This window comes from Impatiens glandulifera, chromosome 4 (genome assembly GCF_907164915.1).
Source record: "Impatiens glandulifera chromosome 4, dImpGla2.1, whole genome shotgun sequence".
Taxonomy (NCBI): domain Eukaryota; kingdom Viridiplantae; phylum Streptophyta; class Magnoliopsida; order Ericales; family Balsaminaceae; genus Impatiens; species Impatiens glandulifera.
This window is the reverse complement of record NC_061865.1, coordinates 48,308,965-48,324,416: the sequence shown is the minus strand read 5'-3', so window position 1 is coordinate 48,324,416 and position 15,452 is coordinate 48,308,965. Positions and strand designations below refer to the sequence as shown.

Here is a 15,452-nt window from a genome sequence, read left to right as displayed (position 1 = left end):
AACACAGATTACTAATTGATGAAGACAACTTGAACATAAACAAGGGTAACAAACTTAACCCCCCAAATGGATTAAACCTACTTATATAAATGCCTTAATCAATTAATAATTGGTACAACTATAATTATGAGTGAATGCGGATCTAAACTTTCACAAACTGATAAAATTGTTTTTTTTTTTGTTGCTATTTGACAGCAGTAAGGATCGAATTGGTAGCAGTACTTTTTATTATTATAAAGAATTCAAAAATATTATTAATAAATAATAATCTACTTAAATATTCATAATTCTACCTTCTTTGAAAACCTTAATCTTTTCCAAAACCAAACATAACTTTAAAAAAAATCTCACTTTTCATAAAATTGAACTTAGATGGTAAATTTTCCTACCCTTCCCTAACTATCTTCTTCCATTTTCACCTCTTGTTCGACTTTCTCCCTAGTCCTAAACTCCCCTTTCGACAAAATGACATATCATCGTGTGTTACTTCTCTTAAGTCATCTTTATCCTATTAATGAATAAAAAGTCATATTTTACTATTTATTGAAAAACAAAACAAAATATTGAATATCTTTTATTCTTTATTTTAAATAAAAAAAATAAAACTCTAGTTGGATTTATATATACAAAATGATATTCTTTATTTTAAATAAAAAAATAAAACTCTAGTTGGATTTATATATACAAAATGAAGGAGAGTGGAAGAATAATAAAATGCATGTGATTATGAATTTTCTTGTATGGATTGTTAACTACAACTTCTATATAATAATAATCAAATTAATACAACAATCTATCTCAATATATACAAGCATTCCAATTTGAAGGAGGCTCTCCATTATTCTTCTCTAACAGTTGCATCATAAACAAATTCTTTACACTTTTTTCCTTATTTTTTTGAGAAAATGTCGAAGATGTCAAAGAATGGATTTTGAGGTAAAAAGAATTTTCCGGGTTAATGATATGCTTGAAGAAGACGAGGTGCATCTTGCGACAACTCATATGAGAAAAAATGCACTACAATAGCGTAGGAAACATGTGGTCATGAAAAAACTTAGCAAAATATTGACGTGGAGAGAGCTGAAACAACTTTTGTGACGTGAGTTGGGTCATGTGAAAAGGACAATCCACGATATATACAAAAGAATGTGCAACCAGAATCTTGAGAGTTAATCGTGGAACAATGTCGAAAAATAACTGACTTTTTAAAATCATGAAGGACCGCTGATGAAATTAAAAGGCAGAAACGAAAGGCCAATGAAGAGATAAAATGGAAAAAGTAGAAAATGATCTTCAAAAATTGATATTTGAATCCGACTAGTTATTGAAAGATTACGAGAAACATGCAGAAGATGTGGGACAATCGACACCTTCCCCATTGACACATTCGACTCCAAACAAAGATGAAACCCCCTTTTGATGACGATTGTTTTAAAGTGGAAGATGCGCCTCCTCTCGACAAATTTTGCTATGAAAAAGAAGTGGACTCTCCACATACTAATGATACAAAACACGACGTTCTCAATCTCGATGAAGAAATTCATGATAACTCAAGCTCTTTGTTTATTCATTTGCATGTCTCCCTAGTGTACGTTGACTTAGAGAATACGAAGACAATTTATGTTGGAAAGAATGATCATTATCGGGTTGACTTGGGAGAAACAGGAATATTTGAAGATATTTTAGACCTTGAAGATATGTTGTTGTCGTTTGATTCTATTTCTTAAGAATACTTAGTGCCAAGTCCAAATTGCGTCCAATTTTTGTGTTCCGCAAAACCACAATATGCTGAATCTTGATTTCATAAAATTTTATGGCATACAATATGGATGAGATGCAAGTACTTATTACGGTTTGAAGAACCACCCTATGCAAAATTTTGTAATTTTTCTTATGGCCTAAAATTGGGACATCTTTTGAGACAATTTTGTGGTTTGAAAAACCTTCTATTAGTCTAAGGAAATAATTTGTGCAATTCATATCGTTTGAAGAGTCACTAGATTCTTTAGAGTTTCAACAGAACCATCATCTATTTTCGTTTATGGACGAACGAATTAAAGGAACTGATAATGATACTAAGGAAAAGTGTATTAGGGTTAATGCCCTATTATCGGAAGCCTACTTGTTTTGATAAGTGACGAGAATGAAGTGACGATATTAATATAGAAGTATAAATAGAATATTACTTCTTAAGACTAGATATAAAATAATTTTAGTTAAATTCTCTTGTTAAAATTTCTCTCTTCCGGACCTATTGTATTTATTCTATTAGTTAGGATTCTATCTCCCTCATTTATTTTTTATTCTCATTTCAATATAATTTTTTTATCCTATTATCCGTTATACTTCTCTATTCAAGATTTATAACCTTTGGAGAAAGCTAAAAGAAAGGATAGCATTGACCCTTTGGAGAAAGCTCCTAGGTTAACAACATTGTTCCTACCAAGGATTGTGCTCAAGATAAGGGCAATGGGTCTGAAATTTACTGCCTACAAAATGGCACTAGAATTCTTTTGGTTTGGGATATGAAGAAAAATGAAATTGCCAATCTGACTGGGTTAAGAAATCAAATCAAAAAGCTGCTAATTCAAATTAAAAGGCAAGAAATTGTTATGGGAAAGGAAAGAAGTGAACAGTTGAATATTCAAGAAGTATTCTCCCATTGATGTTGGAATTTAAAGACAGATTGGGAACCTTATTTGATATTGGGGTTCAATATGAGTGGCGTCCAAACAGATGCTTAAGATGCAATACATTTGCCCATTCCATCAAGAAATGCCCCAGTAATAATATGCAAGGGGTTAATCCGATTAATCCAATTAATCCAGTTATGCAAGGAAATGTTGATGGTTTCTTAAAGAGGATTGTGGAAATTATTGAGATTGGGTAGGAGGAAAACAAATGTGGTAGGTTAGTAAGTGTAAGTTCAATAAATTTTGTTGAAACTAAGGGACAATCTCTGGAGACATCAGCTATTGAGACTATTCTGGTTGATAATGGGGATCTGACTCAGAATACTAAAAAGAGTCAAGCCCAAAAATAAGCTGGAAATGAAGCACAAGTCGTCACTACTATTGATCAAGTTCAGATTGATGTTGATGTTAACAATCAGATGCAGGCTGAGAAAGCTGGAAAATTGGGTCAGAATCAGGCTAAGGTTCGAATTCAGGTTAAGGGGAAAAATGCAAAAAGGTTGGATTGGATTCAGGTTCAAGGAAAAGCTGGAAATATGAATCAGGTCTAAGATCAGGGGAAATATGTTTGTTCATCGGGTCAACATCAGATTCAGGGGGTTAGAATTCTGTATCAGAATCAGAATTAGGATGATGAAATTATGGGTTGTGCTCAAGGTCAAAATGCAGAAATTCTGGGTCATAATCAGGGTCAGCAAGATAAAAGTTTGGGTTAGGATCAGGAACTATTGTTGGGTCACGACCGAACTCAAGGTGTGAAAATATTCGATCACATTCAAGATCAGGGGTTTGAATTCTTGGGTCAGGATCATAGTGAAATATTTGGCCAGTCTCAAATAAAAGGATCTCGTTTCTTGGGTCAGAATCCTTATATTGTCTTCTTGGGTTGCGACCATGTTCAGATTCAGGCTGAAGTGATGAATGCTGGAATTTTTGGATGTAATCATGGTCAAATTCATGCTAAGAAATTGGAAGATGAAGATTTGGGTCGCGACCGAGGAATCCTTGGTCTTCAAGGTACTGACTGCAACCAGGGATCTATGGTTTTCAGGCTGCTGTATCTCTAGGTCGCAACTAGGAAAATCTAGGTCTTCAGAGGCTAAAATTTTGGGTCGCAACCGAAGAACTCTAGATCCTCAGGGTGCTAAATATTTTGGTCACGATCGAGGAATTTTGGGTCTTCAAGGTGCTTTATTGAATCGTGACTGGGGAACTTTGGGTCCTTAGAGTGCTGAATTATTGGGTCGCGACGGGGAAACTCTGAGTCCTCAAAGTGCTGAATTATTAGGTCGCGACTAGGGAACTCTGGAACTTTAGAATGTCAATTTTTAGGTCACGAGCAAGGAGCTCTGGGTCCTCGGAGTACTGAATTATTGGACCGTGGACAGGGATTTCTAAATCTTCAAGATGTTGAATATTCAGATTGCGACCAAAGAATTATGGGTCCTCAAGGTGCTGAAGCTCTGGGTCATGTCATGGAAAATCTGGGTTCTTAGGAGGTCAAATTTTTGGGTCATGATCAGGGTTAAAATATTAATATCTGGGTCTTTCTCAGGGTTAAAATATTGAATATCTAGGTCTTTCTCAGGGTTAAGATGCTGAACTTCTGGATCAGAATCATGGTCATGATGCAAAGGATGGAAATGATGATATAACTATGGGTCAAGACCGAAGTCAGGTCATGCTGAAATTCTTTATGCTGGTCTTATGGGTTGCGACCAATGTCAGATTTATGCTAGTAATTTGTATGCTGAAACATTGGGTCAGGATTAGGGTTAGATTCAGAGGCAGGGTGCTGGAATTATTGGTCAAGCTCAAGGTTAGGTTGATAAAAATTAGGGTAAGGATGTGGAAATTCTGGGTTGTGCTCAGGATCAAGATGCTGAATTTTTGGGTAAGGATCAAGGTTAGGGTACAAAGACAGGAAAGAACACTATAATTATGGGTTGTAACAAGAATCAGGGTTTTACAGAAGTATTGGGTAAGGATCAGGATCAGGGTGTTAAGGTTGAAAAGAAGGATGTAATTATGGGTTTAAGGTTTAGGGTTTAGGGTTTAGAGGCTAAGGCTAAGGCTAAGGCTAAGGCTAAGGCTAAGGCTAAGGCTAAGGCTAAGGCTAAGGCTAAGGCTAAGGCTAAGGCTAAGGCTAAGGCTAAGGCTAAGGCTAAGGCTAAGGCTAAGGCTAAGGCTAAGGCTAAGGCTAAGGCTAAGGCTAAGGCTAAGGCTAAGGCTAAGGCTAAGGCTAAGGCTAAGGCTAAGGCTAAGGCTAAGGCTAAGGCTAAGGCTAAGGCTAAGGCTAAGGCTAAGGCTAAGGCTAAGGCTAAGGCTAAGGCTAAGGCTAAGGCTAAGGCTAAGGCTAAGGCTAAGGCTAAGGCTAAGGCTAAGGCTAAGGCTAAGGCTAAGGCTAAGGCTAAGGCTAAGGCTAAGGCTAAGGCTAAGGCTAAGGCTAAGGCTAAGGCTAAGGCTAAGGCTAAGGCTAAGGCTAAGGCTAAGGCTAAGGCTAAGGCTAAGGCTAAGGCTAAGGCTAAGGCTAAGGCTAAGGCTAAGGCTAAGGCTAAGGCTAAGGCTAAGGCTAAGGCTAAGGCTAAGGCTAAGGCTAAGGCTAAGGCTAAGGCTAAGGCTAAGGCTAAAGCTAAGGCTAAGGCTAAGGCTAAGGCTAAGGCTAAGGCTAAGGCTAAGGCTAAGGCTAAGGCTAAGGCTAAGGCTAAGGCTAAGGCTGGTGATTATGCACAAATGAATGTAAAAATATAAAAAAATGTAATAGCTGTGAGGAGGTTAAAAATCAGCAGAAGAAGTCGGATGTTAGTCATGAACGGACTGGTGGTAATGGTCAAATTGAGATTGTAATGGTCTTGGGAACTCTTGATGAGGTTGCTGATAAATTACAGACTTAGGTTGGTAAAGTTGCTGGAAGTAGACAGATTCAGGCTGGAATCCAAAGCTTGTCCATTGGTAATATTGAGGTTCTAGCTAATGAAAATTATGATAATGGAGATGCTTGTAGCGACCCAATTTCATTGTCATCATCTTGGGATACTAATCAATCTATTTCCAAAGAAGACAACGAGGATAGTGATGCATATGTATATTCAGATGGTGAGGATAGTGTTCATGAAGATATGAAAGCTAATGGGGAAGAAATTCATTTGGAAAACAGTTGGGATGCATAATTTTGAAGGAATAAGGAAATGTAGGAAAAGAATGAAACTGGAATTCAGGTCCAAGCCAAAGAGTAGGAGTAAAACTTTTAAATGCAAGGAGGTCAATAGAATCATTGAAAACTACATGGTGACCATCATTGGAATTTTGGAAACTAAAGTCAAATCCAGAAATGTAAAGAAAATTTGTGCGCTTTGTGTTGATAGCATCTAGGATGTAATACATAATTCTAACTCAAGAACGGGTGGAATATGGGTTTCTTGGGACAACAAGGCTGCCGAAGTTAAGTTGATGCATTCAAACGATCATGTTATCATAATTGAGATCAAATGTAAAGTTGTTGGAAATTATTTTCAACCGACTATTGTTAATGGAAGCAACTCAAGCTCGGTTAGAAGAACGTTATGGGAATGTTTAAGGGGTTGGGTAGACAGTGATTAGTCGTGGAAAATTCTTGGTGACTTCAATGTCACAAGAATCAGAAGTGATTGAAGAATTAGACGTCACACATGATATGATTGATTTCAACGATTGTATTAGGGACATCAGCTGCATTGAGCCTATCAACTCTGGAAACCTCTATACTCGGTCTTCATCAAGAGTAGATGAAAAAGTGAGAAAAAGTAGAATTGATAGAGGACTTATTAATGAGGAATGGGCAATACAGTTTCCAAGAAGTCATATACATGTATTAAATCCAGGAATTTCATATCTTTGCCCAATCAAGTTGTTTAGGGAAAATATAAAACAACTAAACGCCCATTCAAAATTTTCAACTTTTGGATGGAAAATGATATTTTCAAGACAATCTTGAATGAAGTGTGGTCTAAGCAAGTTGATGGATCAAACATGTTCCGGGTTTCAGAAAAGTTGAGGCTTCTCAAGATTTAACTCCAAAAGGGTGACAAGAAAAAATTCAGCAACATCTCAAAAAGGGTGATGGCTTCATAATCCAAACTGAAAGATGTTTAAAACCGTTAACTTAGAATAAATGACTTGATTCAACTTCAAGAATAGAAGAAGACTGCCTTAAGCATGTTTAGAAATTTGAGTTCGTTAGAGGAGAGCTTTGTGAAACAAAAATATAGACAGTATTGGCTTTCCCTTTGACATAAAAATATAAAATTCTTTTTTTGGAAGTGCCCGTAAGAAGTTAAACTCAATAACTGATAAGCTTAAATCAACAAGTTTTGTCAAAGGAGGTTTAACTAACACTGAAACTGATTCAATCCATTAGAAGTTATCTTTGAAGGATGAAATAACTTATGTTCCACCAACTGTTAGCTGACTGAAAATTAAGTTAGAAGCAGCCAGCAAGTCTGACAATCTAAAACCTGACTCAAAGTCAAGGAGTTTTAAAAGAAAATCATCCTCTAAAGCTAAGGGATCAATGGCTGGAAGAAAGACGTCTGCTAAGTCTAAATCATACGCATTAATTACAACACAAAATGGGAGATCCATAAAGATAACTCAAATATGGATACCCAAGGGACTGATTGATCGATGACCCAAGTGAATGTGGGTAACAAAAATGTAAATATTTTTTTATGTAGGTGATATAGGAAAGCTGCAGAAAGGAAGCTTGGAGCATACTCTTCTGAGGACATGTTCTAAAAGATCAACAGTGGCACTCGCCACTTCTAAGGACTAAATGTTTTCTGCCTTAAAATATTTTTTTGGTCATAAGGAGCTCAAAACATTCATTTATTCTTTTTGTACATGCATAAATTGAGAGGAAAATTTATTGTATAAATAAAGATGCACGAAGACTAAAGCCTTAATCGGTCTATTAGACGAGGTCGTCTAAAAGGAGAAGCAAGTACTTAAACGTATTCTTACTTACACACTATATGTCTCTAAGTTAAATTATCTTGGTTGATAACCTGCGCGGTTATACGTTGACGTCTAATAGACATTTAGACGTTTATAAGACAATAACAATTGAACGCTCACGTCTAACCAAACACATGTCTAACCAAACACACGTCTAATACGTGTTGTTTATGCATAATTAGACGTCGACGTCTAATAGACGTTTAGACATCTATAAGACAAGTAATTAGACACCTACATCTAATAGACTCATGCGACTAATAGACGCTTAATCCTTATAGATTGTAGAAGTAAGAGAAACGTCTAACTACGTGTGCTATTAGACGCTTCATTTTCAAAAACATATCAAGGACAGTTTTCCTCTATGCGGTGTCATCCAATTTTCCCGCTCAAACATTAAAACAGTCACTTTAAAATAACATGAAGACGCATGTCTTTCAAGTTAAAAGAGAATGACTGATATATCCTTAAACTAATGATGACTATCTTTGGGAAAAGACGTCTAACATTAATTAGTGGGACCTACTTTTGTGCAAAGTGACGGTTGAAGTCATGTGACCTTTCGAAGTCTATTTAAGGACATATTGCATGCGATTGAAAGTTTTACGCTCACAAATTTCTTAAGAACCCTAGATTTCTCTAGCTTCTCTCTTAAGAATCTTGTTCATCTTCTCCATCTTTTCTCTAATGGCTAACAAGAAGATTACCCTTGGTCACAACACTCTACGGGTAGATTTCGCCTCGTTGTATTCTTTCGATCAATAGGACGTGGTTGATATGTTCCGATCCTTGGAGTATTCCGGCCTCAAAAAATATCTCGGCGGTCCGTTTATATTCCACGAAAAGGAAGTTTGGGAGTTCTTTAAGTCGGCGACCTTGGTTGGTGATTCCATTTCGGCGACTGTGAACGAGACGATTATTTCTTTTGATGAAGCGGCTTATGCGGAGTTCTTTGAACTTCCATTGGAGGGCCAGACTTTTAATCTTCATCTTCCAGCGCAAACCATCACGGAGATGAAGACTGTTTTCTCGATCGACGGTTCGGAAATCAAGCTGAATGGGATTAAGAAGGTTTTGAAGCCGCATTTCATTATTTTGAACAACATAATAGCGAAGGCTCTTCAAGGAAGAGCAGGTTCATTCCATCTGTATAGTCAGGATCGCTTCGACTATATGACGACTATCTCAAAGGGCATTCAAGTCAACTGGGCTTCTACACTCTTTGTTAATCTGTGTGAGTCGATTCAGTCTAAGAACAATGAGAGTGTGGGATTCGCTGCCCAACTCAGCCGATTTCTTCAACATTTGGGAGTTCATATGGGAGAAGGTGAGGTTATCAACTCTAGTCATGTTTTTACCTCTTTCAATGTTGCCAACACTCTCACAAGAATAAAGAACTCAAAGGAGTCTTTCTCCGGCTCGTCTAGCCAACAGACTGTTGGTAAATCTGTCACTCGGTCCAAGCAACCAACAACCTCTAATATCTCTACGGGGGCTAAAAAAGACAGAATTGTCATTGAATCGGAGGCTAGTTCTAATAGCCAAAAGATCTCTTCGAGTGGTTGACTTCAGAGCAAAACAAGGTCCTCCTTCCTTTGTAGCCATCCCTATGTCTTCGCTTTCTCCATCCGCTAGTCAGTTAAAAAAGCCGACAAAGTCATCCGTCTCAAAAGGCAATCAGTTAAAGGCGTTTAGAGCGTCTAAGTTATCCAAGGAATCTTCCAATGTAATTTCCTCTCCTTCTCTTGCCGAAGTCTTTAGTGTTCCTGCGTTGGAACAAGGTGTATCTAGTGTTGTTCATGTGTTGAAACAAGCTGTCGGGCTAACTGTTGAGCTAGTTAGTCCAAACATTGAATTTATTGACAGGATTCCATCACCTGTCCCTCCAAAAGAAATCGTAGCCATTGTAGCTACTAATATTACTGAAATAGAGCAGGATGTTGTTCCAACCCCTATTACTGCAGTATTGACCGAACAGGCTCCCATTTTGCCAACTGTCGAACCGCCTGTTTTTAAGACTGCTCAAGAAAAGTCCGATGTCACAGGAAAAGGAGTCATGTCTAAGGTCTCAACATGGGGCATTTTTCCAAGCCCTTAACACCACACGAAATTTTGAGAGCCACCAGGAGCGCTGCTGGCATAACCATCGGAGAATAAAGACCAATTCCTAAACCAGTTGACGTTATTGGAAAAGGTAAAGCTATTTTCACGGATTCAAATGAAGAAGTTTCAGAAGCCAACTGCATTATTAATCTAATGTTGGATCAAGCTAATGCAAAAGCAGCTGCAAAAATTAATATCTTCGACACTTGGGTGATGAACAGAGTAGTCAACAAGTATGATCAAGTTATTAAAGACAAAGGTGTTAGGAGAAAATGGAGGAAGCTGGTTAATGTGGAGAAATGAGTCCTGAAATGGGTTAAAACCACTGAGGTCCATGAAACCCTCAAGAGGAAAGATCTGGTGGAAGCTAACATCAGAGGTCAAGCTCTCTTTCCTCTGTTTGAGGCAAGAAAAGCAAATTTCAATATGATGGAAAGAAATGCTGCTGCAGAAGAGAGTGTCTTAAAGAGACTTGGCCAAATTATGAGCAGCTATAGCTCAACTATTTTCAGATTTGTTTATAACGCCGGGTCTTCAGGGTTAAATTCGTTTTATAATCCATCTAGTGACGACGAGCCGATGCAATTCTCTGAAGATGATAACGTGATATCACAGGAAGAAGAGCAAGCTACTACTCATCTAATTGAGTTGGGGAATTTATCTGTTGAAGAGAAACGCTTGTTGGCCCAACCTCTTATCGATCAGACTCAGGATCCCATTCAACCTGATCCAATCATGGAAGAAGAGAAAAATATTGATGAAATTATTCAATCGCCTGTTCGCCAACAGGAATCAGATGTGCTGGAAACCCCTGTTTTAGAAGTAGAGAAATCTCCAGTAAAAGAGGTTGAGGTTGATCAACTTATTGAAGCACCAACTGAGGGGGAACCCTCGAAAGAAGACGAATCTGATAAGACTCCTTCAGTTGAGGAGGAACAAGCTAACAATGACAATTCGTCAGAAGGATTACCGTTATCACAATGCTTCGTTCCCTGCTCACCAATTCCTCGATCTCCTCATCTTAGGACCCTGGTGGACATCATTGATAAAGTTGCTGAGCTACCCCTTCATCCCGGAGAAACTTCAGAACAGATTCTTAAGGTTTGTGAAGACATTCTTATAGATCAAGAGAAGTCTGGGGATGCATCTGAAGCAGAAGAACCAGAATGTTCTATGCAGGTTCATACTCATGTGAGTCTCATTCGAACTGCTCCAGCCAACTCTCCAGAAGTTTCATCTACTGAAGAAACCTCCCTTGGAGGTGTAAAGTTCCTAAACTCTATGGTAGAGATGATGAGTTCTCTTCAAAAGAATATGCTGGACATTCTAGACTCTTCAAAAGAATATGCTGGACATTCAGTCTAGAATGTCAAGTCTCGAGAAGGGATATAACTCAAACAAGAAAGAATTTTCTTCTTTTCTTGCAACTCAAAAAGAATTGGAGAAGACAATGAAGAGAAATACTTACGAAGTCCACATGGTCAACTCTACCTATTCAAAATTTGAAAAGAACTTCTTCAAAAGACAGTCGAATAAGTTTGAGGAAGAAAGAGAATTTAACTTGACGCTTCATCAAGAAATTATGAATGGAATGAATCTTGTTCAAGGTCAAATGGTTGAGATGACCAAGTCTATGAATAGAGCCGGTGTTGAACGTATGGAACAAGCTCACTCTTTTGCAAGATCGATTCAAGCCATGAAGATGTTGAAGTTGTCGCTGAGAAAGAAAAAGCCCTTATTGCCGCTGATAATGTTAAAAAGGGGGAAGAAAGTTCAAGAGGCAGTAGCTCAAGGGGAGGTGCTTCGAGAGGTACCAGATCAAAAAGAAAAGCTGCTAGTGAAGAAAGATGCAGACCGGTCAAAAGAGGTGGAGGTCGCGGTGGTGACCGAGGTGGTGGAAGGTGGTCGTGCTCCTAGTGGTGGCCGTGCTCTCGTCCCTCGCTTTCAAAATCTCCTGACTGGTGAAGGGTTTGCTGATCAAAATGTGAAAAGGGAAGGACAATAATCTCTTTTCTTTAAATATCTTTTGTTGGTTTTTGGAACTTAGTTTTTGAAACTTGTTTTTTGCAACTTACGCTTGGAGTTATTGAACTATTGTTATTCTTATTTTAATTTGATGGGTGATTATCTTATCTTATTAATTTTGCAAAGTTTTAACATCATCATAAAGGGGAAAATTGTTGGGTCAAATTAGTTTGACTAACGTTATTTTAATGATGTATTAGTAAAACTTTGATTAAGAATGTAACTAAGTCGTCTAATTGTTTTTGTGCAAGTGCATTAAAACTATGCTAAATTAGACATAGTCTGAAACAGGCAAATAGGACTTCTTTCTAGTGCTTGATAAAGTACATCAGCATTTCCTAGATGAAAATGTTAGCATTTGTTCTTTTTAGTTGATGAAGGAGACTATCTCCTGGGTTGAAAGATTTGGTCTCATTTTCCCTTCTAGTTCCTATATGAAGCTGGTTTTCATGAAACTAGGCTAAAAGTTTGTTCCACAACGTGTTGTCGCGATATCTATTTGAGCATAGATGTGGGCGGTGGTCTTCGATGTCCACCATTCATAAGTTTCGTCTAAGCGGGCTTTTGGCTTCTTTTTGGGTCAGGGATAGATCATATTAATCTCTGGATTGGTGTCTTGTATCAGGTCCAGTAACACATTAGAGTCAAATGATGCTTCGTGAGTAGTGAGTATGTTGACTTTCTGATCCAGTAGTGGATTCTTAGCTATTTACGGTTTGACGATCACGTTCAAATCAATCAACTCCTAAAACAAATGTTTTTTTAGAATGCTGAATTCCGCTGCTCCTATGGAGTGCGACTAATCCCCGCGGGTTAAGCACATACCCCGCAAAACACACTTAACCATTTAACCAGGCGTAGAAATATTAAAGGCATTAGAGTTTGGAAATAAACACCAAGAAAGCCCTTGTCAAAATATTTTTGTCGAAACATAACAAAATTATTAAAATACATTTTTTAATTTTTTGAGATTTTTAGAAAATGATTGAAGTCCCAAAATTAAAAAAAAAATTGGATTTTTAAAATGGAACCAAACAAACCTTAGGTCGAAGTCCTAAGGCTTGGGTCCGATTTTAAGGGTTGGGTCCGAAGACCTCGGTCTGGGCTCGGGAGCCCTTGGTCTGAGTGTCGGAGTCTCTCAGTTAGGGTGCTATATCGTAAGTACTATACCGTAATATATCGAAAATATCGATTTTTAAGGTATACCGAAAAAATGTAAAGTATGGTACCGATACCGTAATATTTTGTACGGTAAAGGTATGCAATTTTCAAAATTTTGGTATATCAAGATATACTGAAATACCAAAATAATATTTATAAATTAAAAAATATTTATAATACTTATAAGTAACTAAATATATTTAATATTAATTAAAATACAGAAATATAATTTTTGAAAATCAAATCAAAATATAATTATACTGTCATATTATTCAATATATGTCATCTCTAACTTGTCGATAATTTTTGAAAAAAGATTCAACCAAATTTTCAATCTTTTGGAGTGATGGAAAGAAAATGAAACTAGATAGCCAATCTTTATAATTATTTTTAAAAATATTTTTACAATCTTATCCTAAAACGGTTGTTAATGAGTCTGCTTTTAACTTATGTAAAAAAATAATTGATCATTTTAATATAATTTGAGTCTTAAAATTGTGAAAAAATTTGTGTGCACAAATGATTGACTAAAAGAAGATAACTCAACTTATAAAAATATCATACAAATGATGAACTTAAATTATTCAAGGAAAATGAATAAATTAAAAAGAGTGAGTTTTTTTTTTATTAATTATGTCTAAATTAACTCATATTTATTATTATTATAATAATAATAATTATTATATAACCTTAATTATTTTATTAATTTATAAAAATAATATTTTATATTATGATAAATATTTTTAATTTTTAATTTTTAGTTTTTAGTTTTGTGTAACGTTTATGTATAAACTATATTAAGTTGATTTTTTATTTAAGTTGATATTTTTTTTCGATATGAAAGATATAATATTAATACTGTACACCAAAATTAATTTAAGGTAAATGTATTAATTTTTTTATACCAAAATTTTTGATAATATTAAGTATGAATTAAAATTTAATGTATATATATATAAATTATATATGCCACATTATCATGTTTTTTTTGTCTTGTTCAACTTACTAGACTATTCCATTATAGGGCAAGGACAAACATATAAGAGCTTGTTTTATTTCGTGCTTTTAAAGATTTTTATTGTATTTTTATAAATAATAAAAGAATAGTTTATTTGAGAATTTTTATGATAATTTTTAAAATTAAAATTTAATAAAAATAATGTAAGAATATTTTAATTAATAATAATATTATTGATAAATGTTTTAGAATAATAAATCCCCGCCAAAACTCATTAATACTCTTTTTTATTCAAAAGAGCTCTTAGGCTGTTCTAATTCAGCAATGATATTTTATTGCTTGTCAGAAGCGGTCCTTTAGTAAATTGTATTTTTCTTCATTATTATGTGAGTCATTAAAATAATATGTTTCTTTATCTTCTCCTCTAAGAAAATAGCCCTATTTCATGTACAGTTTCAATCCACAATCCTCATTTTCTCATATTCTTTGATCTAAAGTTGAAAACGAAGTGATGGAATATAACGGAGGCGATGGAACTGGAGATGAGGATCGAGTGAAGATGGAATGGGAAGTAGGTCTTCCCACTCCCAAGGAGCTAATACCTTTATCTCAGTGCTTGATTTCTCCAGAGCTTGCGTCGGCTTTTGGCATAGTCTCAGAGCCCTGCACCAATCAAGCTTCTCAAGATACCTTGGTGAGTCTCCCTTCACAGTCACAACAGATGACTTTGTCGAATAATTTCGATTTCATGCTTCTCGAGGATCAAAGGACAAAAAATTGCGTAATCGTGGGAAGAGACGACGTGGATTTTCCAAGGGAGAATGGTTCGGAGGCGAGGAAGCGGAGGAAGCTGCGGAGTATCATTGTCCGATCGCGACTAGTTTGGACCTCAGAGCTTCACAGGAGTTTCGTAGATGCGGTGGCTCATTTAGGTATAAAAGACGCAGTTCCAAAGACTATTATGAAGTTAATGAATGTTAAAAGTTTAACTCACAAGAATGTCTCGAGTCATCTTCAAAAGTATAGATTGTATATGATAAAGATGGATGGACTTTCCAACAAGATGAAAGGGTTATCCATCGACGGGTCTTCTACTTTAGATCATTTGTTTGCTGTAGTGCAACAAGAGTCAAGTGGCAAGCCAAAATGAATGTTACAAATCCACAGCAAATGATGTCAATGACTAGGTTAGGCTTAGGACATGGTCATGGACATATTTGAATGCATAAGAATCATATCCTATACTTATAAATGGTTTGAATAATATCAATACTGTAATATCACATTAAGACAGGTTATTAGTTAAGTTTGCATTATCTATGCTATAAATAAATGTTATGTAATTGTTAAGTTTGCAGAATCAATTTATTTTTTATAGTATCACAAGTTCACATTTTCTGAATTGTTTTTTCTTTTCATATTGTTCAACTTGCCCTAACATCATGCTCTTATTAGTGAAATAAAAACGTTAATTATGTTGCGTAAATTTTTCAAAAGAATGAAAATATATATGATCAGTA

At 36.0% G+C, this 15,452-nt stretch overlaps 1 protein-coding gene across 1 annotated transcript; it reads left to right on the top strand.

Moving 5' to 3' along the window:
- The first annotated feature begins 14,443 nt into the window (after window positions 1-14,443).
- On the top strand, window positions 14,444-15,082 carry LOC124935291 (transcription factor PCL1-like). The gene has a single exon (XM_047475736.1). The coding sequence runs from the start codon at window positions 14,444-14,446 to the stop codon at window positions 15,080-15,082; it is 639 nt and encodes a 212-aa protein (XP_047331692.1).
- The last annotated feature ends 370 nt before the right edge of the window (window positions 15,083-15,452 follow it).

Bases quoted from the DNA above. Each gene is read 5' to 3' on its own strand.
- LOC124935291 (XM_047475736.1), top strand. From the start codon at position 14,444: ATGGAATATAACGGAGGCGATGGAACTGGAGATGAGGATCGAGTGAAG.